Source organism: Scyliorhinus torazame, chromosome 5 (genome assembly GCF_047496885.1).
Source record: "Scyliorhinus torazame isolate Kashiwa2021f chromosome 5, sScyTor2.1, whole genome shotgun sequence".
NCBI classification, from domain to species: Eukaryota; Metazoa; Chordata; class Chondrichthyes; order Carcharhiniformes; family Scyliorhinidae; genus Scyliorhinus; species Scyliorhinus torazame.
Genome location: NC_092711.1, coordinates 151,381,915 through 151,407,600, shown reverse-complemented (window position 1 = coordinate 151,407,600; position 25,686 = coordinate 151,381,915). Strand labels below are relative to the sequence as shown.

At 45.7% G+C, this 25,686-nt stretch overlaps 1 protein-coding gene across 1 annotated transcript in view; it reads left to right on the top strand.

The window, feature by feature from the left end:
- LOC140422099 (uncharacterized) overlaps nucleotides 1-24,953 on the top strand; it is a 63,610-nt gene extending 38,657 nt beyond the window's left edge. The window contains exons 4-5 of the mRNA XM_072507115.1: nucleotides 9,107-9,876; nucleotides 20,805-24,953. Coding sequence (XP_072363216.1) covers nucleotides 9,107-9,876; nucleotides 20,805-21,330 — 1,296 coding nt within the window. The 3' untranslated portion in view covers nucleotides 21,331-24,953. The remainder of the gene's footprint in view (nucleotides 1-9,106; nucleotides 9,877-20,804) is intronic.
- Nucleotides 24,954-25,686: the final 733 nt, after the last annotated feature.

The following is a 25,686-nucleotide window of genomic DNA, read 5'->3' as shown; positions in this document are numbered from 1 at the left end:
CCATCCAGGAAGCTCTGGATTTATTTATTTTATATTTCCATCAAGAAATATACCTTTTTCTAGTTCTTCCTGTTTTTACTTTCGATCTACCTGTAGTAGCAGTAAAACCACCATTTGCCATCCAGGATAAAATAAATGTCCTTCACCAGCTTTTGTGGTACATTTCAGTGGAAATGTGCTCTCCTAGGTACAAAGAGCATCAGCCCACTGGAAACCAGCCAGTCCTGCAGAGAAAAACCCTCAAACCCTCCCACTTCACCAAGTGTGAAAATGAACATGGTTCAGTCCTGGATGTGATTAACAGCAGCAATAACAGCAGAATCCAATCCCTGTAACCACTTGTGAACTTGTTGATGTCTCCGCAGGTGGGATAACTGAGCGAATCCCTTCCCACACTGAGAGCAGGTGAATGGTCTCTCCCCAGTGTGAACTCGCTGATGTTTCTGCAGCTGGAATAATTTACTGAATTCCTTCCCACACGGAGAGCAGACGAACGGTCTCTCCCGAGTGTGAACGTGCTTGTGTGTCTGCAGGTTTGATAACTGAGTGAAGTGCTTCCCACACTGAGAGCAGGTGAATGGCCTCTCCCCAGTGTGAAGGCGCTGGTGTCTCTTCAGGTTGAATACCTGAATGAATCCCTTCCCACACTGAGAGCAGGTGAATGTCCTCTCCCCAGTGTGAATGCGTCGATGAATTTCCAGCTTAGATGGGGCTTTGTATCCCTTCCCACAGTCCCCATATTTCCATGGTTTCTCCGTGTTTTGGGTGTTTGAATTTCTATCCTTGACTGACAGTGATGACTTTTGTCATCTCCTTTTACAGGACATTAGATTGGATGTTGAGTCAAGATAACCGAGCAAATCCCTTCTCACACTGAGAGCAGGTGAACGGCCTCTCCCTAGTGTGCACTCGCTGGTGTGTCAGCAGGTTCGATGAAGTAGTGAATCCCTTCCCACATTGAGAGCAGGTGAACATCCTCTCCCCAGTGTGAACTCGCTGGTATCCCTTCAGGTCGGATAATTGAGTGAATCCCTTCTCACACTGAGGGCAGGTGAACGGTCTCTCCCCAGAGTGAATGCGTCGATGAATTTCCAGCTTAGATGGGGCTTTGTATCCCTTCCCACACTCCCCACATTTGCATGGTTTCTCCATGTTTTGGGTGACCTCGTGTCTTTCCAGGTTGGACAATCAGTTGAAGCCTTGACCACACACAGAACACGTGTACGGTCTCTCCCTGCTGTGAATGCTGCAATGTTTTTTCAGGTTGTGTAACTGGTTAAAGTTCTTTCCACAGTCAGTGCTCTGGAACACTCTCACTCGGGTGTGTGTGTCTCGGTGCTTTTCCAGTCACACTGATGTTTAAAATCTTTTAAAATAGACTCAAAGGCCGATGATATTCAGGCCCGGATTAATCGAGTGACTCTGTGAGATTGGGATGTGATCATTGAAATTTCTGGCTGTAATTCCTCCTCTTCTAATATCCTGTAAAAATAATTTACAAAAGACATCACTGTCAGCACAGGCTAGAAATTCAGAACAGACAATTCTAGAGAACATTCTTTCCTCTCTCATTCCCCAAACACTGTAAATCTCCATCCCACACACTCTCCCTCCATTCTCACTCTGCTGTATCTAATATTCACCCTCCCAATTCTCCTGAAGATGCCGATTCAGGCTAATTGACAGATCCATGCTCAGTGCTTTCTGTCCTGGGCACAGAGATCATAACAAATAGGAGCTGCAGTCAACCATTCAGCCCATCAAACCTGCTCAACCATTCAATCTCATTGGCCGATCTACCTCAGCACCATTTTCCAAAACTAATCCCCATATCCCGCGATATCTTCAATATCTAGAAATGTATCAATGTTGGTCCTGAAAATACTTGATGACTGAGGCAATGTAGGACAGTGTTCCTGTTCTCTCTGTCGCCTAACTAATGGCGGCAGTTAATGTGCAGATTTTCTCAGGGAATGTGCGGGGCATCCATCACCCTATCAGAAGGAAAAAGATCCTCTCCTTTCTTAAGGAGAAAGTCGACATAGCTTTATTACAGGAAACCCATCTGGATTATGAGGAACACTTTAAATTGAGGCGGGATTGGATGGGGCAGTTTTTTTCACCTCTTTTTCATTGAGTCGCAGGGTTGTGGCAATGCTTATTATACACTATCCAAGCAGTCAGGGTAACTCTGCCGATTACAATGTGCATGTCAATTTCCTTTGTGCCGGTCCCTCCATCTCCCGTCCCTTTCCCTCCTCGTTTCTGGGTCCTTTCCTGGGCCCTTCACTGTACAATGGGAGTTATCTGTTATTTACAAGTGGACGGTGCCCTCCCTTCCCCCCATTGATGAGCCTCCTCCCTTCCACCCCGCGCACTCCCTGTCCTGTTTTAAACCTTCCAATGGGGGTTCCTCTTCTTGTGTTTTTGTTCTAGGCTCTCTGGTCTCTGTGTCAGTTGGTTTCTGGTTGTCCCTCCTTGTCCCAGTAGCCCCCCCCCCTTTCCTGCCTGCTCCCTGTGATCCCGTTGGCTCCCGTACACCCACCTCCCTCCCCAGTGTTCCATCGGCCGCTGGCTTCAAACAGGTCCTGGAACAAGTTGGTGAATGGCCTCCACACTTTGTGGGAACCATCCTCTGACCCTCGGATGGTGAACTTGATCTTCTCCAGGTGGAGAAATTCCGATAGGTCTGCCAGCCAGTCTGAGCTGTGGGTGGTGCTGCTGATCGCCAGCCGAGCAGGATTCTCCAGCGGCCGATTAGAGAAGCAAAGGCAAGGGCGTCCACCCTCTTCCCCATGAATAGTTCTGGCTGGTCCTATACCCCGAAGACTGCCATTTGTTGGCACGGCCCCACCCTCATAACCATGGACATTGCCTCTAAATAGGCTGCCCAGAATTTGACATGTCTGGGGCATACCCAGAACATGTGGGCATGGTTTGCCAGGACCCGCTGACACCATTCACATTTGTCCTCCATCTCCGGGAAGAACCTGCTCATTCGGGTTCTTGTCAGGTGTGCTCTGTGCACAACATTCAGCTGCATGAAGCTTAGCCTTGCGTAGAAGGTGGAGTTGGTCCCGTTCAGTGCTTCGCTCCAGAGTCCCCACCCTATTTCCGTCCCTCGCTCTTCCTCCCATTTTTCCTGGGTTTCGTCAAGTAAGGAGCGCATCCTTATTAAAAGTTGTCCGTACAGGTCCACAGTTTCCCTTCCCCAGACTGTCTGCGTCCAGTAACTCCTCTTGCATTGTGCTTCTCAGGGTTCCTGGGTATGCTGCTGTCTCCTTGCGGAGAAAGTTTTTGACCTGGAGCTCATCCCTGTTTGGTAGGTCCAGTCTGTCCGTCAGCACCTCTAAGGTCGCTAGTCTATTTCCCGTGTAAAAGTCCCTAACCATCAGTGTTCCCCGTCCTGTCTCCATCTCTTGAAGGTGGTGTTGAGAATGGCTGGTGCAAACCTATGGTTGCCGCAGATGGGGGCCATGATGGACACATCGGTCAGACTGAAATGCTGCCACATCTGGTTCCAGGTTTTCAGGGTAGCTGCCACCACTGGACTTGAGTGTTTTGCTGGCGGGGATGGGAGTGTTGCCGTGGCGAGGGCCCGGAGGGTCATTCCTGTACATGAGGACTCGTCCATCATCAACCATTTCATGTCTGGGCCCTTTACCCATCTCCTCACTCTTTCGGCCGTGGCTGCCCAGTGATAGTATTGCAAGTTCGGGAGGGCCAAGCCTCCCATGTTTCTTCTCCATTGTAGTACTGTTTTAGGGATTTTTGAATTCGTGCCCCTCCGCACAAACAATGTTAGGTGAGGTGGGTTGACCATGATCAATGGACCGGATTATGGGACTAGGATGGGGAGTCTGCCTCTGTGAGTGCTTTTTCTGAGGGTCAGTGCAGACTTGAAGAAGCAAATGGCCTCCTTCTGCACTATCGAGATTCTATGTCATCTATGTTATTTTAATTCGACTATGCTGTTAGTGTGTTTTGTAATATTTTGGGGTATGCGCCTTGCATTGTTATTCTTCTGTTTTTATATAATCTTACCCTCTTTCCCCGTTCACTATGTTAACCTGTTAACTGATCTGGCATTTCATCTAGAGGCTCTGGTCGCTCAAATATCCTGCTCTGAATTAATTCTGCAATGTGTTGCTTGTATTTATGCGGCAGTATCAGTTGTTCTACACTGTACCTATTTTCCATCAATATTTCTGTTATTCTGTTGCATTCATTATTTTAAAAATGGTAAAAAACATAAAAGAAATATTAAAAATCTGTCCAACTCATCCTTGAATATATTCAGTGACCCACAGACTCCACTGATCCCTGTGGAAGAGAATTCCATAGACTAATAGCCTTATGAGGGAAGAGATGACTGGAAATATATAAATAGCGACAGTACAATATTACACAACCAGAAATAATAGTAAATGTACTTTATTACAGACCATAAATAATATATCTAATTTAAAACCACTAGACATATCTCTAGCCGATATTAATTTACTGTCCCATTAAATGTCAGCCATCTCCTGGAGAAACCAGCCCTTCAATTGTGATAAAAGAAAATTACTGTGGGTGCTGGAATCTGAAATGAAAGAGAAAATGCTGGAAAATCTCAGCAGGTCTGGCAGCATCTGTAGGGGGAGAAAAGAGCTGACGTTTCGAGTTTGATGACTCTTTGTCAAAGAGTCATCGGACTCGAAACAACAGCTTTTTCTCTCCCTACAGATGCTGCCAGACCTGCTGAGATTTTCCAGCATTTTCTCTTCCTTTAATTGTGAACATCAGGAAAGGGACCATCCTTTAATTTATTATTTTTTTTTAAAAATGCATTTAATTCAAACTTGTATCAAAGTAGGTTACAGCAAATAAACACCCCGGGAAACATTCTTCCCAACAATCAACTATATGGTTTGTACAGATCCCCCCCGCGACGAACAGCTCCTCAAACATGGTCACAAACATCCCCCACCTTTTCTCAAACCCCCCTGCTGCACCCTTAACTCAGACTTTCTCTTCTCTAACCGCAGGAAGTCGTGCAAGTCACCCAACCGCGCTGCTACCACCGGTGGCGAGAGACCATCCTTTTAGCCAGACAAATAAATGTGTCAAGCTGAGGGAGCAAAGGATGGCAATGTCTTTAAGAGAGAGAGAGAGAGACCTGGGCCAAGCTTTGCAGAGTCTGCACCCTCCCTGGATTCACTTCCTTTCACTTCAGTTGCTGCAAGTGACCAATTGAAGGTGAGAATGAGAAAAGAAATGGAAAGGGGGGAGAAATGAAAGTGTTTCACTCACAGATGTTGGAGACAGGAGGATGTTTCCTTCACTTCCGCTGTGACATCACAATGGGCACTGCCCGAATCAGCCAATAGGAATTACTCTATTCCGCGCTGTCGTCACCGGGTTCCAGTGCGCAGCCCGGCGCTCCCCGCCCCCCACCCGTTGTTTCGCCCGCCCCTTGAACAAGGGGGAAAAGAAACCGACAACAGAACCACCTCGAGAGAAGGATTCCAGGCAACCGGCTGACGGCCAGAGCGAGAAGCCAATCGGTGATCTCCCCGTGCCCATGACTGCGCATGTCCAAGGGAGAGGGGAGGCTGCGCATGTGCAAAGGGTAGCCCGCCTCCTGACCTTTTACCTGAGGTATTGACCAATGGCAAGAATTGTCCTCCTTTCTGGTCCTCCAGCTAATCAGCTCGGGCTTTGTGTGACTGCTCGATTGAACGTCACAAGAACGCAAACTTCCTCCCGTCTCCAACATCTGTGAGTAAAACATTTTCTTTTCTCCCCCTTTCCATTTCTTTTCTCATTCTCACCTTCAATTGGTCACTTGCAGCAACTGAAGGGAAAGGAAGTGAATCCAGGGAGGGTGCAGACTCTGGGAAGGTTGGCCCAGGTCTCTCTCTCTCGCTTAAAGACATTGACATCCTTTGCTCCCTCAGCTTGACACATTTATTTGTCGAGATCTTCTCAGAAGCCCAAATACGACATTCATGAACCCTGCCGCTGCCCAGCTTGTAATATAATTAGGAGCCAATTTAGCTCAGCTGGTTAGTGATGCAGAACAAGGTCAGACTGGTCCTCCCTCATGATTGTTTGAAGGAGGGCAGCACGGTAGTGCAGTGGTTAGCACTGCTGCCTCATGGCGCCGAGGTCCCAGGTTTGATCCCGGCTCTGGGTCACTGTCCGTGTGGAGTTTGCACATTCTCCCCGTGTTTGTGTGGGTTTCACCCCCACAACCCAAAGATGTGCAGGGGAGGTGGATTGGCCAAGCTAAATTGTCCCTAAATTAGAAAAAATGAATTGGGTACTCTAAATTAAAATAAAAAAATGATTGTTGGAAGGATGCCCTCAAGATTTCTTGCAAAAACTTTAGGTAGCAGTTTCAAGTCAACATTCCGAAAGAAAGATTGGCTGATAAGAGACACACTCCCGTGATCCTTGTCCGCTTCAGAATCAAACACATAAACCTCACAGAGAGTCGATGGCAGCATACTTGAGTCAAAGTGATAATACATACCCACAAATAGATCCAACAGTAAACCTCAAATCCCCTATAAAACCCACACCCACAGCCATGTGGTCCCAGCGCTTTACCTGGCTGAAGCTCCTTCATGGTCTTTGACATCGCTTCCGTAGAAAGAGTAGCGTTAAGAGCCTCATGCTGGCTTTCTGAGGCCTCCGGGAGATTCAAGGAAGAGAAATAATGCTCCACACCGCCAACACATCACCAGACTGCTCAGACCTGTATAATCCTGCATAGAATTCCCGAAATTTTGGTTTATTTCCTCCGTCTTCATGACCCTTTTCCCTCTGCCAAGCCGCACAGAGAAAATCGCTCCAAAGTCGGCGTTTGTATTTGCTCAGGTTGCTCCCAAACTCGTACAACTTCTGCCTCGCAAACTTTCAACTTTTCTCAACCTGCTGAGTAAATAGGGAGTCTTGCTGCGTTAACCTCCTTCAGCAATAGCTTACTTGGGCCTCCTTATAATCCTCCTCGGCGTTCGCCAAACAAACCTCCAGACGCCGCTGGTTCTCCAACACTTGCACCTTTTATTAGCAGGGTAAGAAATTATCCACCCTCCCCCACCCGGCATGAACTTCACACGGCTGAAGGGGGAAATACCAGGGGCCGAGTTAAAGAAAAGGAAGAACTCAAACTCTTCGTTAAAATGTGCAGTAAATAAAGTACCTCTTATCAGGAAGGCATCAAACCTTCACGTTCTTGACTTGGGGGTGAGCCCTCGAGCAGAAGCTCCTGGAAAATGGGGGGGGGGGGGGGGGGGGCGCGCGGGCGGGTGAGGTGGATTGGTCCAAAATTATAATGTTTCCTGTGTTGCAGGAGGACACCAGGTGTCGGATTGTCTTCGGCACAGAAAAGCCGTTGATTCTAGTATGACATTGATGTGGGGCTGGAAAGAACGTAAAAGCTCCGCCCCTCAGGTTCAAAGTTTTCCAAACATCCACATAACCCACCTCCTCACAAGCCGAGGCTACGCCCTAGCTTGAAACGGGGGGGGGGGGGGTTCTTGGTAATTGGGAGCTTATCTACCAGAGGATATAAGTGGCAGTTGAAGTCACCGTCCACAAAAATGTTAGTTGAAGCTAACTTTGCGAAATCCACAAAAGCCTTCGTAATTAACTCCGGGAGTAATTTGGGGATCCATAAGCATTCATTATTGAAACAACATCTCCATGCACCAAACCTCTAATGACCACATATCTATCTGCTTTGTCCTTTGTTCAGGTTTCAACTTTGAAAGGGATATTTTTATTCATAAAGATTGCCACACCCCTGCTACTTGATGAAAAAGGGGCAAAAAAACCTGCATCACCCAATCCCGCCTCAATTTAAAGTATTCCTCATCACAGAATCCCTACAGTGCAGAAGGAGGCCACTCGGCCCATCAAGTCTGCACCTGCCTTTGAAAGAGCACTCTACTTAAGCCCATGCCTCCAGTCTATCCGAGTCACCCAGTAACCCTACCCAACTTTTTTGAACACTAAGGGGCAATGTAGCATAGCCAATCCACCTAATTTGCACATCTTTGGACTGTGGGAGGAAACCTGAGATCCCGGAGGAAACCCACAAAGACACTGGGAGAATGTGCAAACTCCACACAGTCAGTCACCCGAGGCCGGAATTGAACCTGAGACCCTGGAGCTGTGATGCACCAGTGCTAACTACCGTGCCACCGTGTCAACCCCAATTGAGTTTAATCTAGATGAGTTTCCTGAAATAAAGCTATGTCGACTTTCTCCTTAAGAAAGGAGACAATCATTTGCCTTCTGATAGGGCGATGGATGGCCCATACATTCCCTGAGAAAATTTGATGATTAACTGCCGCCATTAGTTAGGCGACAGAGAGACAGGAACAGATTTTCACGCCACAATCGGGCGTGCGTCATTACCCCCTCCTCCAACTCACTTTACACCAGAGGCACCAAAGTTTCCCCAAACTGCTCCTTTCACAGATAAAAGCCCCGTCGGTACCAGAGTAGGATAAAGTCAACAACACATAAACCCTCCCATAATAACAAAAATACAAAAGAATCACGACCACAATAGATCCAAGGGGACATTCCTCAATAAGACTGAGGACCCGAAGGATTAACCCCACGGCCAGACTGTCGTTACCCTCAGGATACCTTCTCCAAAATGAGGAGAAGAAAAGTAACTTTTGTAAATTGTTTTTACAGGATATTAGAAGAGGAGGAATTGCAGACCGAAATCTCAAACGTCACGTCTCAATCTGACTGAGTCTCTCAATTCCTTGTAACTGAATATCACCGGACGTTGAATCTAGAAGGAGAAATGTTTGTCTTTTCTGTCTGCTTCAAAAGATCAGTGTGACTGGAAAAGCCCCGAGACACACACACATACCCGAGTGAGAGTGTTCCAAAGCACTGACTGTGGAAAGAGTTTGAACCAGTTACACTGACTGAAACGAAATCACACCATTCACAGCGGGGAAAGACCGTACACGTGTTCTGTGGACGAGGCTTCAATTGATTGTCCGACCGGGAGAGACACGAGGACACCCCCACCCTGGAGAAACGGTGGAAATGTGGGGACTGTGGGAAGGGATTTTGGGCTCCATCTCAGCTGGAAGCCCATCGACGCAGTCACACTGGGGAGAGGCCTTTCACCTGCTCTGTGTGTGGAAAGGGATTCATTCAGTTATCCGCCCTGCAGAGACATCAGCGAGTTCACACTGGAGAGAGGCCGTTCACCTGCTCTCAGTGTGAGAAGGGATTCACTCAATCATCCAACCTGCGGACACATCAGCGAGTTCACACTGGGGAGAGGCCGTTCATCTGCTCTCAGTGTGGGAAGGGATTCATTCAATCATCCGAGCTGCGGACACACCAGCGAGTTCACACTGGGGAGAGACCGTTCATCTGCTCTCAGTGTGGGAAGGGATTCATTCAATCATCCGACCTGCGGACACACCAGAAAGTTCACACTGGGGAGAGGCCGTTCATCTGCTCCGAGTGTGAGAAGGGATTCCCTACTTTAAGGAGACTGCGGAGACACCAGCGACTTCATACTGGGGAGAGGCCGTTCATCTGCTCTCAGTGTGAGAAGGGATTCATAGAATCATCTGATCTGTTGAAACACCAGCGAGTTCACAGTGCGGAGAAGCCATTCACCTGCTCTCAATGTGAGAAAGGATTCACTACTTCATCGAGCCTGCGGACACACCAGCGAGTTCACACTGGGGAGAGGCCGTTCATCTGCTCTCAGTGTGAGAAGGGATTCACTCAGTTATTCAACCTGCAGAGACACCAGCGAGTTCACACTGGGGAGAGGCCGTTCACCTGCTTTCAGTGTGGGAAGGGATTCACTCAATTATCCCACCTGCAGACACACCAGCGAGTTCACACTGGGGAGAGGCCGTTAACCTGCTCTTAGTGAGAGAAGGGATTCAGATATCCATACACCCTGCGGGAACACTAGCGAGTTCACACCTGGAAGAGGCCATTCACCTGCTCTGAGCAGAAGAGACATTCAGTGATCCGTCCCAACTACGGAGACACTAGCGAGTTAATTCTGGGGAGAGACCATTCATCTGCTCTCAATGTGGGGAGGGGTTTTGTGATTCATCACACCTGTTGTTACTCCAACAAGTTCACAAATTACAGATGTTGGCTCCGTTGTTATTGTTTCTGCTCTCACTGACATCCAGGACTGCATTTTGTTCATTCTGACATCTGGTGAATGGTGATGATTGGAGGGTTTCTTTCTGCTGGACTGGCCGGTCTAACACCTCTGCCTCCGGTGGGCTGACCGTTTTTGAGCCTCGTTGCGATTACCTGGTTCCAAGTTTGACGAGGGGCACAGAATGAAAAGGTGTTTGCACGTTGGAAGATATTTAGTTCCCAAAGTAGCCATGTTCTCATGAAGATGGGCTATGGTGGTTACAGGGTTCTTTTGTCTAATTTATCTGGGTGTTTCTCGCATCTTTGTACCATTGGAACATAGGAGCAGGAGTTGGCCATTCAGCCCGTTGAGCCTGCTCCACCATTCAATACGATCATGGCTGATCATCCACTTCAATGGCTTTTTCCCCACACTATCCCCATATCCCTTTGTGTTATTGGTATTTAGAAATCTGTCAGTCTCTGCTTTAAACACACTCAATGAAGGAGCTCCCACAGCCCTCTGGGGTAGAGAATTCCAAAGATTCACAACTTGTAGATTTCTATTGATCAAATGATTACCCCGTTCTATTCCCGTACGTACCCCTGTCGGTTTATTTCCCTCAAAAGCCCAACCAATTTCCTTTGGAAATATTCCATCATCTCCGCTTCTTCCCCCCTCGTAGGAAGTGGATTTCAGATATTTCCCAAATACTGCCAAACTCTGGTTCAATGCTAAGATTTTCTTCAAATGTAAACGAGAATCAAAGGGATAAGAAGGAGGCCATTAGGCCCACCATTCCCATGCTAGCTCTTTGAATGAACAATCTAATTGGTCCCATCACCCTGCAAGTTTATTTTCCTGCACCCTGCACAATCTATCCAGTTCTCTTTTGAAAGTTACAGGAGAATTTACTTCCTGCACCATAATGGGGCTGGTTTAGCACACTGGGTTAAATAGTTGGCTTTTAAAGCAGACCAAGGCAGGCCAGCAGCACGGTTCAATTCCTGTACCAGCCTCCCTGAAAAGGCGCCGGAATGTGGCGACTTGGGGCTTTTCACAGTAACTTTATTTGAAGCCTACTTGTGACAATAAGCGATTTTTATTTCATTTTAATTTCATTGTCAGGCAGTGAATCTCAAATCACAACAAGTCATTCTGTTTTAAATCAAATACCTTCATGAGATACTGTGTTTGGATTTTCACAGGGTATTTGAAATGAAGTGAAAGACATGGTTGTTACATAAAATCAAGTCTCAGTCTTTATGAGTGATCTTCATGAGTGGACCGAGTGTGATATATCCAAGTTTGGGAACTAGTTCTAAAAATAAATTACATTTATTATAGTGGCACAATGGCATAGTAGTTAGCACTGTTGCCTCACGCCACCAGGGGCCCATGTTCCATTCTGACCTTGGTCACTGTCTGCGTGTGGATTGTACATTCTCCCCGTGTCTGTGTGGGTTTCCTCCCACAGTCCTAAGATATATGGGTTAGGGGGATTGGCCCTGATAAATTGCCCCCCCCCCCCCCCCCCCCCCAGTGTCCAGGGGTGTGCAGCTTAGGTTATGGGTGAGTGGATATGGGGTGAGTTGAAGGGTTGGTGCCGACTCGATGGGCTGAACGACCTCCTTCTGCACGCAAGGGATTCTATATCTATTTCTATAACATCTTTCGTGACCACACAATCTCCTAAAACGTTTTACAGCCTTTGAAATACTTTTGAAGTGCACCCACTGTTGTAATGTCGGTAATTCTGCGTATGCCTCATTAATAATATTTCTTTTTAAAAATCAATCACTCGTCCAACTTCACTGTTATAAGTAACAAGGTTAAGGAAGCCATGTTAAACTCTGAAACGTGACTGGACCTTTATTTTAAAAATTCATTCTATATAAACCAAACTGTTTCTCGAAACTGATGAATGAGGCAAAATTGTTTAAAACAACAAATTGTTCCAGAATTTTGTAAAGCTACAGGGTATCATATCCTGCCAAAGTCTGGCTCCAGTCTAAGACTCATTGTTCAATCCAATCAAAGTTAGTAAGAAAGAAAGTGATTGTCTTCCATAAAACAGTCTTTTTCAACCACTGGATATTGTATTAACCAAATGTATTAATTAACGATTACTGTATTAATTAGCTACCAGTTAGTATCAGATGACTGATTAAGTAATGAGCCTTAATTGAGTGACAATTAAATAATCAAAAATGAATCAGTAGTTACAGTAAGAGACTGAGGTTTATTTGCTGTAAAAATGCAAAAGCTTAATTGCTGTGTATGTAAGATATGTGCAATCATGATAAATGTTCGGGCAAGAGAGACCTTCAAACTCTGATTAGCTTCAACATTTGAAACTGTCTGAATAAGGGATTGTATAGAATCAGATAAAGCGACAGTATGAAACAGTTCTATTGTATTCCTGTCTGAGATAATGAGAGAAGGTGGAGTCAGTAATTGGGGATCCAATTAAATTAATCCAGTGACCAAATTGACCAATGGCCATGTTACAACAGGCCCAACTCTGACAAGAGGTAATGGTCACTTTGGGGATAAAAGTAGAGATTCTGAAGGTCATCCTTGCTGGCCAAGTACTGAAGATTTCCAAGGCCGAGTTCCAAAGAAATTACTGTCAAAGAAGGAGCCAGACTCCCGAGGCTGAATTCCACAAGAATTACTGTCAAAGAAGGAGCTAGAGAGCGTTACGCTTCTACAGACCGATCACCCACATTGAGTTGTAAAAGTCAATGTCTTAAAGTTTCTTTGAATAAACTTTTAAATTTAATATCAAGCAAATTCTATCTTTGTCTTAATTGCCTTGTCTGAACCAAAGTGAATTTATTAAATGGTAGGTTGGGTGTGGCTGAAATCAATAAAGTTCCAAATAACAAGATCAGACAACAGAAATCTTAAATTTAACAACTTGCATTTCTATAGCATCTTTCACAACCACAGGACGTCACAAAGTGCTTTCCAGCCAATGAAGTACCTTTGAAGTGAAGTCACTGTTGCAATGTAGGAAACACAGCAGCCAATTTACACACAGCAAGATCCCACACACAGCAATGTGATAATGAGCAGATTATCTGTTTTTAGTGATGTTGATTGAGGGATAAATATTGACCAAGACACCGGGGATAACTCCCCTGCTCTTCTTCCAAATAGTGGCTGTGGGAACTTTTACACCCACCTGAGAGGGGCAGACAGGGCCTCAGTTTAACATCTTATTTGAAAGAAGGCTGTGCAGACTCCTTCAGTGCTGGGACCAGGAATGTTGGATGTGATTCTTGCCCTCGGGTCCCTGGACTGGGATTTGAACCAACAACCTTCTGACTCAGAGGTGAGAGAGCTGCCCACTGAGCCACGGCTGACATTATCGACATTGCAAAGTTAGAAAGGGAAAGTTACCTGTTAAAACTCCCACCCTTTGTCTCCCCTCTCACCCACTTTCCCTAAAGTACATCAATGTGACATGAAAAGGGGTGGCACGGTAATAATAGAAACCCCAGTATAAATAACAGGGATTTGATTGACAAATGTTGAAGTCTTGGTTCAGAGCCACAAATTTTGACTTCCCATTTGAGCCTCGGGCACCTTTCTGTGTCTATTGCTCGTGTCAATGACAGGCAGGAGACAGAGCTGGGGGCTGAATTTAGCTGAGAATAACAGGGCCTGTGCCCCAGTTGGGAAACTGCCATGGACGTCGCACTAATAGAGAGACAGGAAGGTGCTGGAGGACTGACTGGGAAATGGGCCTCCAACCAATTGGTATATCGGTCACTCGGAGCTAAAGATAAACCCATCTCTTTAAATACATATACGGGGAAGAGGATGCAATGAAATCTGTCCCTTTTAACCTGCACAAAAGCAGGAGGCTCAGATTCACAGGCTGCAGGAGGAGACCATTTGGCCCATCATGCCCCTGCTATCTCTTTGGAAGGACTGACTGATTCATCCAACTGCTCTGCTCTTTCCCCACAGCCCTGCAAATTCTTATCTTTCAAGTATTTAGCCTTTGGAAAGATACTACTGAATCAGCGTTCAGGCAGATCAGAACAGCTCGCTGTGTCAAAAAATAAAATCTCATCTACCCACTGGCTCCTTTGTCAATTACCTTGGAGCAGTCACTTTCAAATCGAGCGGCACGACTTGAGGGTGGGTCCTGGGCGGGTATTGGGAAGGTCGTGCCGCGGGCGTCCCAGATCACGGAAATTGGTGCTAAACGGCGCAACCGCTTTTAGAATGCCGGCTCTTCCCCGCATGCGTGCCCCTCAGCAGTGTGCAGGCCTGGAGCCCAGCGGGGTAGAACACGGCCTCCTGATGTCAGTGCGCTGACCCAGGGGCAGAATTTTTTAAAAATAGCTGGACTCTTCTGCCTGGAGTAGTGGCAGACAGCAGGCCACACTGACATCACGTGCTCTGGGCACGCGAGAGTGATTCCTCCATTTTGAGTTCCAGGGCCTCTGGTGAACAACCCATGAAGAAGAAGCTGTGAACAGGAACAAAGCAGCATAAAGACGATTACTTGGGGGATGCGTTATTCATTGTACCACTGGAAATCAGGATTCAAAGTGTGTAAAATGCAGGGAAGCACTGGGAAATGAAAGTTTAAAACCCTCAAAACTTCAAAGACATTTGACGACGAAACATGGCGAGTTTGAGGATAAATGTCTTTATTTTTTTCAATGGATGCAGTGAGATCTTAAATCATCAGTTGAAGTCATTGTCAGGAACGTAACATTGAATAACAAAGCAAGTGAGATTGTGAGGAGCAAGCAGACTCACCTGTCACATTAAAGGTCAGTGAAAATGGTGGGTCACGAAGGTTGGCCAGTGAGGGTCACATAGGTCAGCCGATGTGGCTCGCAAAGATTGGCTGACGTGGGTCGCGAAGGTCGACCGGTTGGCAAAAATGGGTACTCAGTAAAAACGTTTGAAAAACACTGCCTTAGAGTGGCTCACTTTCTGTTAAAGAGTCTGTCACTCCCTCTTACCCGCTATCCTTAATGTGCATCAGTCTAATCAAGAAAAGTCAACAAAAATCAAATATGTTTTCTGATAAAAGTTTATTAATGAAACTGAACATGGTTATAAAAAGCAGAAAATGAGTTGAGGCTCAAAGACAGCCAGAGTAAAAGGATATTTACAATGTTCTGGGCCCAAATGGTTTCTCTTTGGCTCCCCAAATGGGTTCTCTCTGGCTCCTCTGTTAGCTGTTCCTGTGACTCCCCACTTTTGGCACCAGGGCACATTCAGCCTGTTTGGGGGTCGATGAGTCTGGAAGCTCTACGTGTTTAGGTTTGGTGATGTCAGTACATTGTAGTCACTAAAAAGAGTGGTGATTCCAAGGAGAATAGTTGGAGTCAGCCACTTTATCATAATTGGCTGTTAGACTTCACCTCATTATAACACATTTTTGTAATTAATAATTTGTACTGTACATACGCTCAGTGATTAAATATATTCAATAGCATCTCCCTTTAAGTGTCAGATACTCTAATGTAGCTTTAGACTTGTATAACAGCTTTCAGGGCCACTGGATTTCTCAATGCACTTTCCAGCTAATGATGTACTTTCTGAGGTGTAGTCACTGTTGTGTAGGAAACGTGGCAGCAAATTTAGGCAAAACAAGATAGGAACACAGGAACAGGAGAATGCCCTTCAGCTCTTTGAACCTGCTGCCCAATTCTATAAGATTATTGCTACTCTGGCTGAGACTTTCCTGTCTCACCCCCATAACCCTTGTCTCCTCTGTCAATAATCTGTCAAACTCTGCCTTGACTATATTCAATGACCCAGCCCCACTGCTCTCTGATGAAGAGAATTCCAGACTAAACACCCTCTGTGAGAAAAACATTTTCCTCAATCTCCATCTGAATGGTGGATCTCATATTGATAAACTGTATCCCCTAGTTCTAGTCTCTCTCATATTTGGAAACATCTTCCTAATTTCCACCCTATTAAATCACCTCAGGATTGTAAAAGTTTCTATAAATGACTAAGGACCTGACATGTTCAACCTTTCTGCATAAGAGAAGCCCTTCATCCTGAGAATGAGTCGAGTGAGCCTTCTCTGAACTGCTGCGAACACAATTATATTTTTGTGTTTCAAACAAAGTGAAGAACTAGTGCACAATATTCCAGATGTGGTCTCACCAAGGACCTGCACAGCTGTAACTTTCATTCCCCTTGTGGGAAACATTAATATTCCAGTTGTTTTCCTAATCACTTAATGTACCTTCATATTAACATTTTATGATTCCTGTACCAGGACACACAGATCCCTCTGTAATACTGAGTATTGAAATCTCTCTCCATTTAAATAGAATTGTGTTTCTCTATTCTTCTTGCCGAAGTGAACACATTCAAATTTCCCCACATTCTATTCCATCTGAAAATTGTTGCCCACTCACCTAACCTGTCTGTATCTGTTTGTAGTCTCCTTACAACCTATTGACAGTTAACAAACAGCAATAGGATAATAATGATCTGTTTTAATGATGTTTATTGAGGGATATATATTGACCAGGACACCTGGGATAACTCCCCTGCTCTTCTTCAAAAAGAATGATGTGGGATATTTTATATTCACCAAAGGAGGAAAATGGGACCACAGTTTCACACATCATTTGAAAGATGGCACCTCCAAAAGAGCAGCACTCCCTCAGCACTGCACTAGAGGACAGCCGTGGTTTTGTTCTCCAGTCCTGATTGAGAAATGAACCCAGAACCTTTGGAACTGAGAGGCAGGAGTGTTATCCGCTGAGCCCTGACTGACGGTGAAGGTGAAGAAGACTGGGAGGAAACATATGTGGAGCATCAAAACCATCACAGACCAGGTGGACCTTATGGCATGTTTATTTGATGTCCATTCTATGTCATTTCAATCAGGTTGGAATTGTTGATTTCACACCAATGGATTTGTTTGGGGGCGAAGCTGAAAGTGAACTGTTTTATTGTAAAGTAATTTCAGCTGAGAGTCCCTGAATGAATGTGGAGAGATCACAAACAGCAGTTCTTAAAAAGACACTGATCACCCAGCAATCAGCAGACCCAACTGAACTACAGGAAGGACATGACACAGGGTGTGCAATTCAAATTTGGTTCATTTGTCCTAAATCCAGAATTTTAAACTCCATCTCAGTTACAGGCGTCTCTAACATCAGCAAAAATAAGCCCCAACCTTCAGCATCAATAAGATTTGGTACAGCAACAACAGCAGAATCACTCTTTGTCTCAAACAATAAATCTGTGTCCCCAATCTCTACCTCCTCCCTACTGGTTGTAACACTACTTCATCCCACTATCCTCCTCCTGCTTTCCCCCCAATTCTCCTCCCCTGAAGGTGCTGACTCTCGGGTTCAGTTTCACTCACACCTATTCCCTCCCCAATATGTCACCCAGGTGACTAAATCTTTACACCTGAAGTTAACAAACTGTTCTGCAAAGGGAGACGTCACAAACAAATCCAGTGACTTTGTGTCAGGGTTGGGTCACTGCTTCCTCCCGCAGCCCCACTCTTGATCCCAGTCCCAGGAGTTTGGAGACTGGGCTCCACATGAGTAATGGCGGCCGCGGCTCCCACAATTCCCCGCACTGGAGAAAGGCTCTCTCCGCCGCGTGGGTAGGCGGCCCGGGACTGCGCATATGCAAGGGTGAGGGGAAGCTGCGCATGTGCGGAGGAGAGTCAACACCCTGATCTTCCTGCTGAGGTGTTGACCAATGGGAAAAATTGGAGGACCGGAAGGACTCTGGTTCTCCAGTCAATCAGTGCGCCGGATTTGTATGAATGAAAATTGAGCTTCACAGACGGAAACTGTCTCCTGTCTCCAAACATCTGTGAGTAACACACTTTATTTTCTCTCCCTTTTCATTTATTTTCTCATTCTGACCTTTACTTGGTAACTTGCAGCAACTGAAGGGAAAGGAAGTGAATCCAGGGAGGGTGCAGACTCTGGAAAGCTTGGCCCAGGTCTCTCTCTCTTTCTCTCTTAAAGACATTGACATCCTTTGCTCCCTCAGCTTGATACATTTATTTGTCTGGTTAAAAGGATGGTCTCTTTCCCAATGTTCACAATTAAAGGGCTGGTTACCCCAGGAGATGGCTGACATTTAAAGGGTCAGTAAATTAATATCGGACAGAGATATGCCTAGTGTGAAATAATACAGATTCGATATATTGATGGTTCTGTAATAAAGTACATTTAATATTATTTCTAGTTGTGTAATATTGTACTGTAGAGGGCAGCATGGTGGTGCAGTGGTTAGCATTGGGGACCCTGGTTCGGTCCCAGCCCCGGGTCACTTTCCATGTGGAGTTTGCACATTCTCCCGCATCTGCGTGGGTCTCACCCCCATAAACCCAGAAAGATGTGCAGGATAGGTGAATTGACCATGCTAAATTAGCCCTTGATTGGAAAAAAATTAATCGGGTACTCTGAATTTAATTTTTTTTAAATACATATATTGTACTGTAGCTACATTATATATTTCCAGTCATCTCTTTCCTCGGAGGGTTGTTTGTCTCTGGATTTCTCTTCCACTGGGATCAGTGGAATTGAATATTTTCAAGGATGAGTTCTACCAATTTCTGATTGACAAGGGAGTCAAGGGTTTTGGGGAATAGGCAGGAAAATTAAGAATTCTCTCCCCCAGAAGAGTGTGGAACCTCAGTCATTAAGGATTTGCAAGATAGAGATTGATGGGTTTCTAGATATTACAGATATCAAGGGATATAGGGCATTGTGGGGAAATGGTGCTTATGTAGATCAGCCAATGATCTCATTGAATGGCTGAGCTGGTCTGAAGGGAAGAATAGCCGATTGCAGCTCCTATTTCTTTTTTTAAAAAATATATTTATTAAAGTTTTTTAACACAATTTTTCTCCCTTACAAACAAACCCCCCCCCCCTCCCTTGTAACAAAAAAACCCCGAGAAATCGCGCAGAGCAAGATATATACATGGCAAGATGATATATTTACACAGCTTTGTACACTGGCCCTCATTCGTACGTGCCAGTTTCCCCAACCCTTCATGTTATCTCTTGCTCATCCACCCACCCTGGCAGTCCCCCTTCTCCCCCCCCCCCCCACCCCCACTCCCAAGACGTCCCCTCCCCTCCTCCCCCCCTCCACCCCCCCACCCCAAGGTTGCTGCTGCTGCTGACCGACCTTCCTCTAACGCTCCGCGAGATAGTCTAGGAACGGTTGCCACCGCCTGTAGAATCCCTGCGCAGACCCTCTCAAGGCAAACTTAATCCTCTCCAACTTTATGAACCCAGCCATATCATTTATCCGGGCCTCCGGGCTGGGGGGGCTTCGCCTCCTTCCACATTAGCAAGATCCTTCGCCGGGCTACTAGGGACGCAAAGGCCAGAATGCCGGCCTCTTTCGCCTCCTGCACTCCCGGTTCGTCCACTACTCCAAATATTGCTAGCCCCCAGCTTGGCTTGACCTGGACTTTCACCACCTGAGATATTGCTCCCGCCACTCCTCTCCAGAACCCCTCCAGTGCCGGGCATGACCAAAACATATGGATATGGTTCGCCGGGCTCCCTGAGCACCTTCCACATCTGTCCTCTACCCCAAAGAATCTACTCAACCTCACCCCCATCAAGTGCGCTCTGTGGACCACCTTAAATTGTATCAGGCTGAGCCTGGCACATGAGGAGGAGGAATTAACCCTACCTAGGGCATCAGCCCACAGACCTTCCTCGATCTCCTCCCCGAGCTCCTCCTCCCATTTACCCTTCAACTCTTCTGCCAGCGCTTCCCCCTCTTCTTTCAACTCCTGGTGTATTTCCGACACCTTGCCCTCCCCGACCCATACACCCGAGATCACCCTATCTTGAACTTCTTGTGCCGGGAGCAATGGGAATTCCTTCACCTGTCACCTCACAAAAGCCCTCACCTGCTGCAGCTCCTATTTCTTATGAACCTCTCAGTCCGAGAGATGAAGTGGTCAGCGTGGATGTATTGATCAGCCTGAATCAGCACCTTAAGAAGAATTGGGAGGGTAAATATTAGATACAGCAGAATGAGAATGGAGGGAGAGTGTGTGGGATGGAGATTTACAGCTTTTGGGGAATGAGAGAGGAAAGAATGTTTCATAGAAATTAAATTGTCTGTTCTGAATTTCTGCCCTGTACTAAATGTGATGTCTGTTGTGAATTCTACTTGCAGGATATTAGAAAAGGAGGGATTACAGACAGACATCTCAAACCAAAAGTCCAGATCTCACTCGAGTCACTCGATTATTAGGTTTGTGACGATCAACAGCCTCATAATCTGGAAGGAGAAATGTTTGTCCGCTTCAAAATATTTCAGACTTCAGTGTGACTGGAAAGCACTGCGACACACAGGCAGCTGAGTGAGAGTGTGGAAAGAGCTTTAACCGGTTTCACAGCCTGAATAGTCATCGTACCATTCACAGCGGGGAGAAATCATCCACATGTGAGTGGTAAAGGCTTCAACTGCTTGTCCAATCTGGAGAGACACTCGGGCAAGCGCACCATGGAGAAACCGTGGAAATGTGGGGATTGTGAGAAGAGATACAATGCACCATCAGTGCTGGAAGCTCATCGACGCAGTCACACCGGGGAGAGGCCATTCACCTGCTTTCAATGTGGGACGGGATTCATTCTGCAATCCCACCTGCACAGACATCAGCGAATTCACACTGGGGAAAAGCCGTTCACCTGCTCTCAGTGTGGGAAGGGGTTTAGTGATTCATCCACTCTGCAGAGACACCAGCGAGTTCACACTGGGGAAAAGCCATTCACCTGCTCCCAGTGTGGGAAGCGATTCACTCAGTTATCCCATCTGCAGAAACACCAGCGAGTTCACACTGGGGAGAAGCCATTCACCTGCTCTCAATGTAGGAAGAGATTTGCTCAGTTATCCAGCCTGTGGACACACCAACGGGTTCACGCTGGGGAGAATCCATTAACCTGCTCTCAGTGTGGGACCGGATTCACTCTGCAATCCCACCTGCACAGACATCAGCGAATTCACACTGGGGAAAAGCCGTTCACCTGCTCTCAGTGTGGGAAGGGATTTACTCAGTTATCCCACCTGCAGAAACACCAGCGAGTTCACACTGGGGAGAAACCATTCACCTGCTCTCAGTGTGGGAGGGGATTTTGTGATTCATCGCACCTGCGGAGACACCAACAAGTTCACAAGTGATTACAGGGGTTGGATTCTGCTGATTTTGTTTCTGCTCTCATTTACATCCAGGACTGCATTTCGTTCATCTAACAGTTGGACAATGGGGATGGTCGGAACTTTTCTTTCTGCTGGACTGACCGGTCTGACTAATTTGCCTCCAATGGGCTGATGCTTTTTGGGCCTTGTTGCGATTTTGGCTTCAAATTGCACATGGATCACAGAGTGAAAGGGGTCTGGAAGTTCGAAGATAATTATTTCTCATTTTTGTTTGGAAACCCCCAAAGCATGCCATGTTGCCATGAAGATGGCTATGGTGGTTACAGGGTTCTTTTGTCTAATTTATCTGGGTGTTTCTCACAGAAGGAAACTATCGGTATGAGAGGTACATTGTCTGAGGTGGACTGAGAAACTACATTAAATGGTATGTTCCGAGATAGGCAGTAGCTAATATTTAAGGAATTATTACATATTTACCAAGGGGTCAGTAAGCACAGCTAGCTGGACGGCCGGTTCGTGATGCAGCACAATGCCAACAGCGTGGCTTCAACCACCCCTAGCGGCTTCGGTTATCCATGAAGGCCCAGCCTTGTCAACATTGCCCCTCAACTGAGGTGTGGTGACCCTCAGTTTAAATCACCACCAGTCATCTCTCTCTCTCAAAGGGGAGAGCAGCCGATGATCTTTTGGGAATTTTAGCGACTTTAAATTCAAATATTTAGATCAAATATAGATTCCTTTCAGAAACAAATATCAAACAGGAAAAGTGATGCAAACGTGGCTACAAGAAAGTTAAAGATTTCTTTTGATCAAAGGAAGGGACCCATAAACTGGACAAAATAGTAGTAAGTCTGAAGTTTCAGGGGCAGCACGGCGGCACAGTGGTTAGCACTGCTGCCTCACGGCGCCGAGGTCCCAGGTTCGATACCGGCTCTGGGTCACTATCTGTGTGGAGTTTGCACATTCTCCCGTGTTTCCGTGGGATTCGTCCCCACAACCCAAAGATGTGCAGGGTAGGAGGATTGGCCAAGCTAAATTGCCCCTTAATTGGAAAAGTGAATTGGGGACTCTAACTTTAAAAATAAAAAGTCTGAGATTTCGGAACTTGTTTAGAATTCAGCAAAGGAGGACCAAGAAACTGATAAAGAGAAAATAGAATATGAGAGCAAACTGGTGATAAACATAAAAACCGACTGGAAAAGCTCCTCTAGGACTGTGAAAAGAAAAAGATTAGGAAAGAGCAATGTGGGTTCATTCCAGACAGAGAGAGGAGAGTTTATAATGGGGAATAAGGAAATGGCAGAGAAACTAAACAATGTGTCTGCCGTCATGGAGGAAGACACATTAATTGTCCCAAAAACACTAGGGAACCAAGGGACTAGTGAGCACAAGGGACTGAAAGAGGTTAGAATTGGTGAAAAAATAGTAATGGAGACATTAATGTGGCTGAAAGTTAATAAATCCCCAAAAGCTGCTGCTCTACATCCCAGAGTGTTGAAAGAGGTCGCTGGAGAGACCGTGGATACATTGGTGATCATCACAAATGGGGCTGATTTAGCACAGGGCTAAAGAGCTGGCTTTTAAAGCAGACCAAGGCAGGTCAGCAGCACGGTTCAATTCCCGTACCAGCCTCCCTGAACAGGTGCCGGAATGTGGCGACTAGGAGCTTTTCACAGTAACTTCATTTGAAGCCTACTTGTGACAATAAGTGATTTTCTTTTCATTTCATTCATTCAAAATTCTATAGATTCTGGAATGGTTCCTGCAGATTGGAAGGTGGTAAATGTAACCCCAATATTAAAGGAGGGAGAGAGAAAACGGGGAACCACAGACCCATTAGCCTGACATCAGTAGGAGGGAAAATGCTACAATCTATTCTAAAGGATGTGATAAGACACGAATTATGAGCAGCAGTAGGCCACCCGGCCCCTCGAATGGCCTACTGCTGCCCCATTTCATCTGATCGTAGTATTTTTGTGAATCTTTGTTGCACCTTCTCAAAGGGCTCGATTTCCTTTTTCTAAATGGCGATCACAAATGTTTACTGCCTGTGTAATCTAACCCTGGTTCTAAACAAGTTTAACGTATTGAACAATTCTAACCCTCAAAAATTGAATCTTATTTTGGGGCCCCACACTTTAGGACAGATGTGAAGTTCTCAGAGAGGGTGCAGAGGAGATTTACGAGAATGGCACCTGGGATGAGCAACGTCAGTTAATTGGAGAGACTGGAGCAGATGAAATTTCTCTCTATAGATCTGTCCCTTTTCATTTGTATCCCTCAGGTGCCCCTCCAACATCCTTTGGGAAACATTCCAATGTCTCTGCTTCAAATCCACTCGTAGGAAGTGGATTCCTGGTATTTACCACTTTTCTTTAAGTGCAAATGCGGCTCAGAAAGCACAGAAGGAGCCCAATCCACCCCTTATGCCTATGCTGACTCTGAACATTATACATAACAAGGTCAAGGAAGCCATTTTAAACTCGACTATGTGACAGGAACTTTATTTCAAAAGGTAACACTGTATCAACCTAAATGCTTGAATAAGCTGCATAGCAACAGAAATTGTTTAAACTAAGAATTTATTTTATCATTTTGATCAGCTACACAATATTATGTTTTGTCCAATCTGGCATCAAGTAAAAGTATAAGGCTGATACTTCAATCCGATCACGATGAGTAAGAAAGAAAGCTATTGCCGTCCAAACTTGTCTTTTTGAATCAGTGGATCTTGTAGTAACCAAATGTATTAATTAAAGATTACTGTACTAATTAGCTAATTAGCTACCTGTCAGTAACTGATGATTAAGTACTGACCTTAATTGAGCTACAATTAATGAATCAGTAATTATAGTAAAAGACTGAGTTTTATTTGCTGTAAACAACGAAAACCTTATTTGCTGTGTATGTGCTGTGTATGTAAAGAATGTGCAATGAAGTGAGTGGCATGGTGGTGCAGTGGTTAGCACTACTGCCTCACGGTGCCGAGGACCCGGGTTCAATCCCCGCTCCGGGTCACTGTCTGCATGGGTCTCACCCCCACAACCCAAAAGATGTGCAGGGTAGGAGGATTTGCCACGCTAAATTGTCTCTTCATTGGAAAAAATGAATTGGATATTCTAAATTTATTATAAAAAAGGATGTGCAATGAGGATAAATGTTTGGGCAAGAGAGACCTCCAAGCTCTGATTAGTGTCAACATTTGAAACTGTCTGAATAAGGGATTGTATAGAATCAGATAAAGGGATAATAAGAAACAGTTCTATTGTATTCTTGTCTGAGATAATGAGAGAAGGTGGTGTCTGTAATTGGGGATCCAATTAAAATAATCCAGTTACCAAATTATTATTATTTTTAAAATGTTTTTTATTGTATTTTTGAACAGAGTATATTTTGCCGTTACGTACACAGGATATGATATATCTATATATATGTAAGTAGGCACCCGTTGGTGCCGGCGAGGCACTTCCGGAGGGCAATCCTCGAGTGGGTCTGGTGCCGGTGTTGCCTCTCCCGGTCGGATTTTGCCGCCGTTGTCTTCATGTGCACGCTGCTGCTTCAGCCGGCCCTCCCGTCCTCCACCTGTGTTCTCCTTTTTCTCTGTTCCTGTGGATGTCAAGTTGGTTAATGTTTCCCAGCCTCCCCCCCCCCCCCCCCCCCCCCCCCCCACCTCCACCTCCCTGGCTCTCCTCTATTCCCTATCTCTCTCTTTCCCCCCCCCCCCCCCATGGTTTGCCTTTCCTTCCTCTTAGAATGTGTTGCCCCCCCTCCCGTTCTATCTCCCCCTCTCATGCTTTGGCTATCCAGTGACCAAATTGACTAATTGTCATGTTACAACAGGCCCAACTCTGACGTGAGGAGATGGTCACTTTGGGGATAAAAGTAGAGGTTACGAAGGTCTTCCTTGCAGGCCAAGTACTGAAGATTCCCGAGGCCGAGTTCCAAGGAAATTACTGTCATAGAAAGAGCCAGACTCCCGAGGCTGAATTCCACAAGAATTACTGTCAAAGATGGAGCCAGAGAGGGTTACGCTTCTACAGACTGATCACCCACATGAAGTTGTAAAAGTCAATGTCTTAAAGTTGTTCAGTAAACCTTTTTCATTTAATAAACTTCTTTTAAAATTTACCATCCAGAGAATTCTGCCTTTGCCTTAATTGGTTAAAGTCTTGTCTGACCCAAAGTGAATTTATTAAATGGTAAGTTGGGGGTGGCTGAAATCAATTAAGTTCCAGATAACAAGATCAGATGACAGAAGTCTTCAATTTAAAAACTTTCATTTCTATAGCACCTTCTACAACCACAGGACGTCCCAAAGCCCTTTGCAACCAATGGAGTGCTTTTTGAAAAACTCTTTTATTTTTATTTTCTCACGGC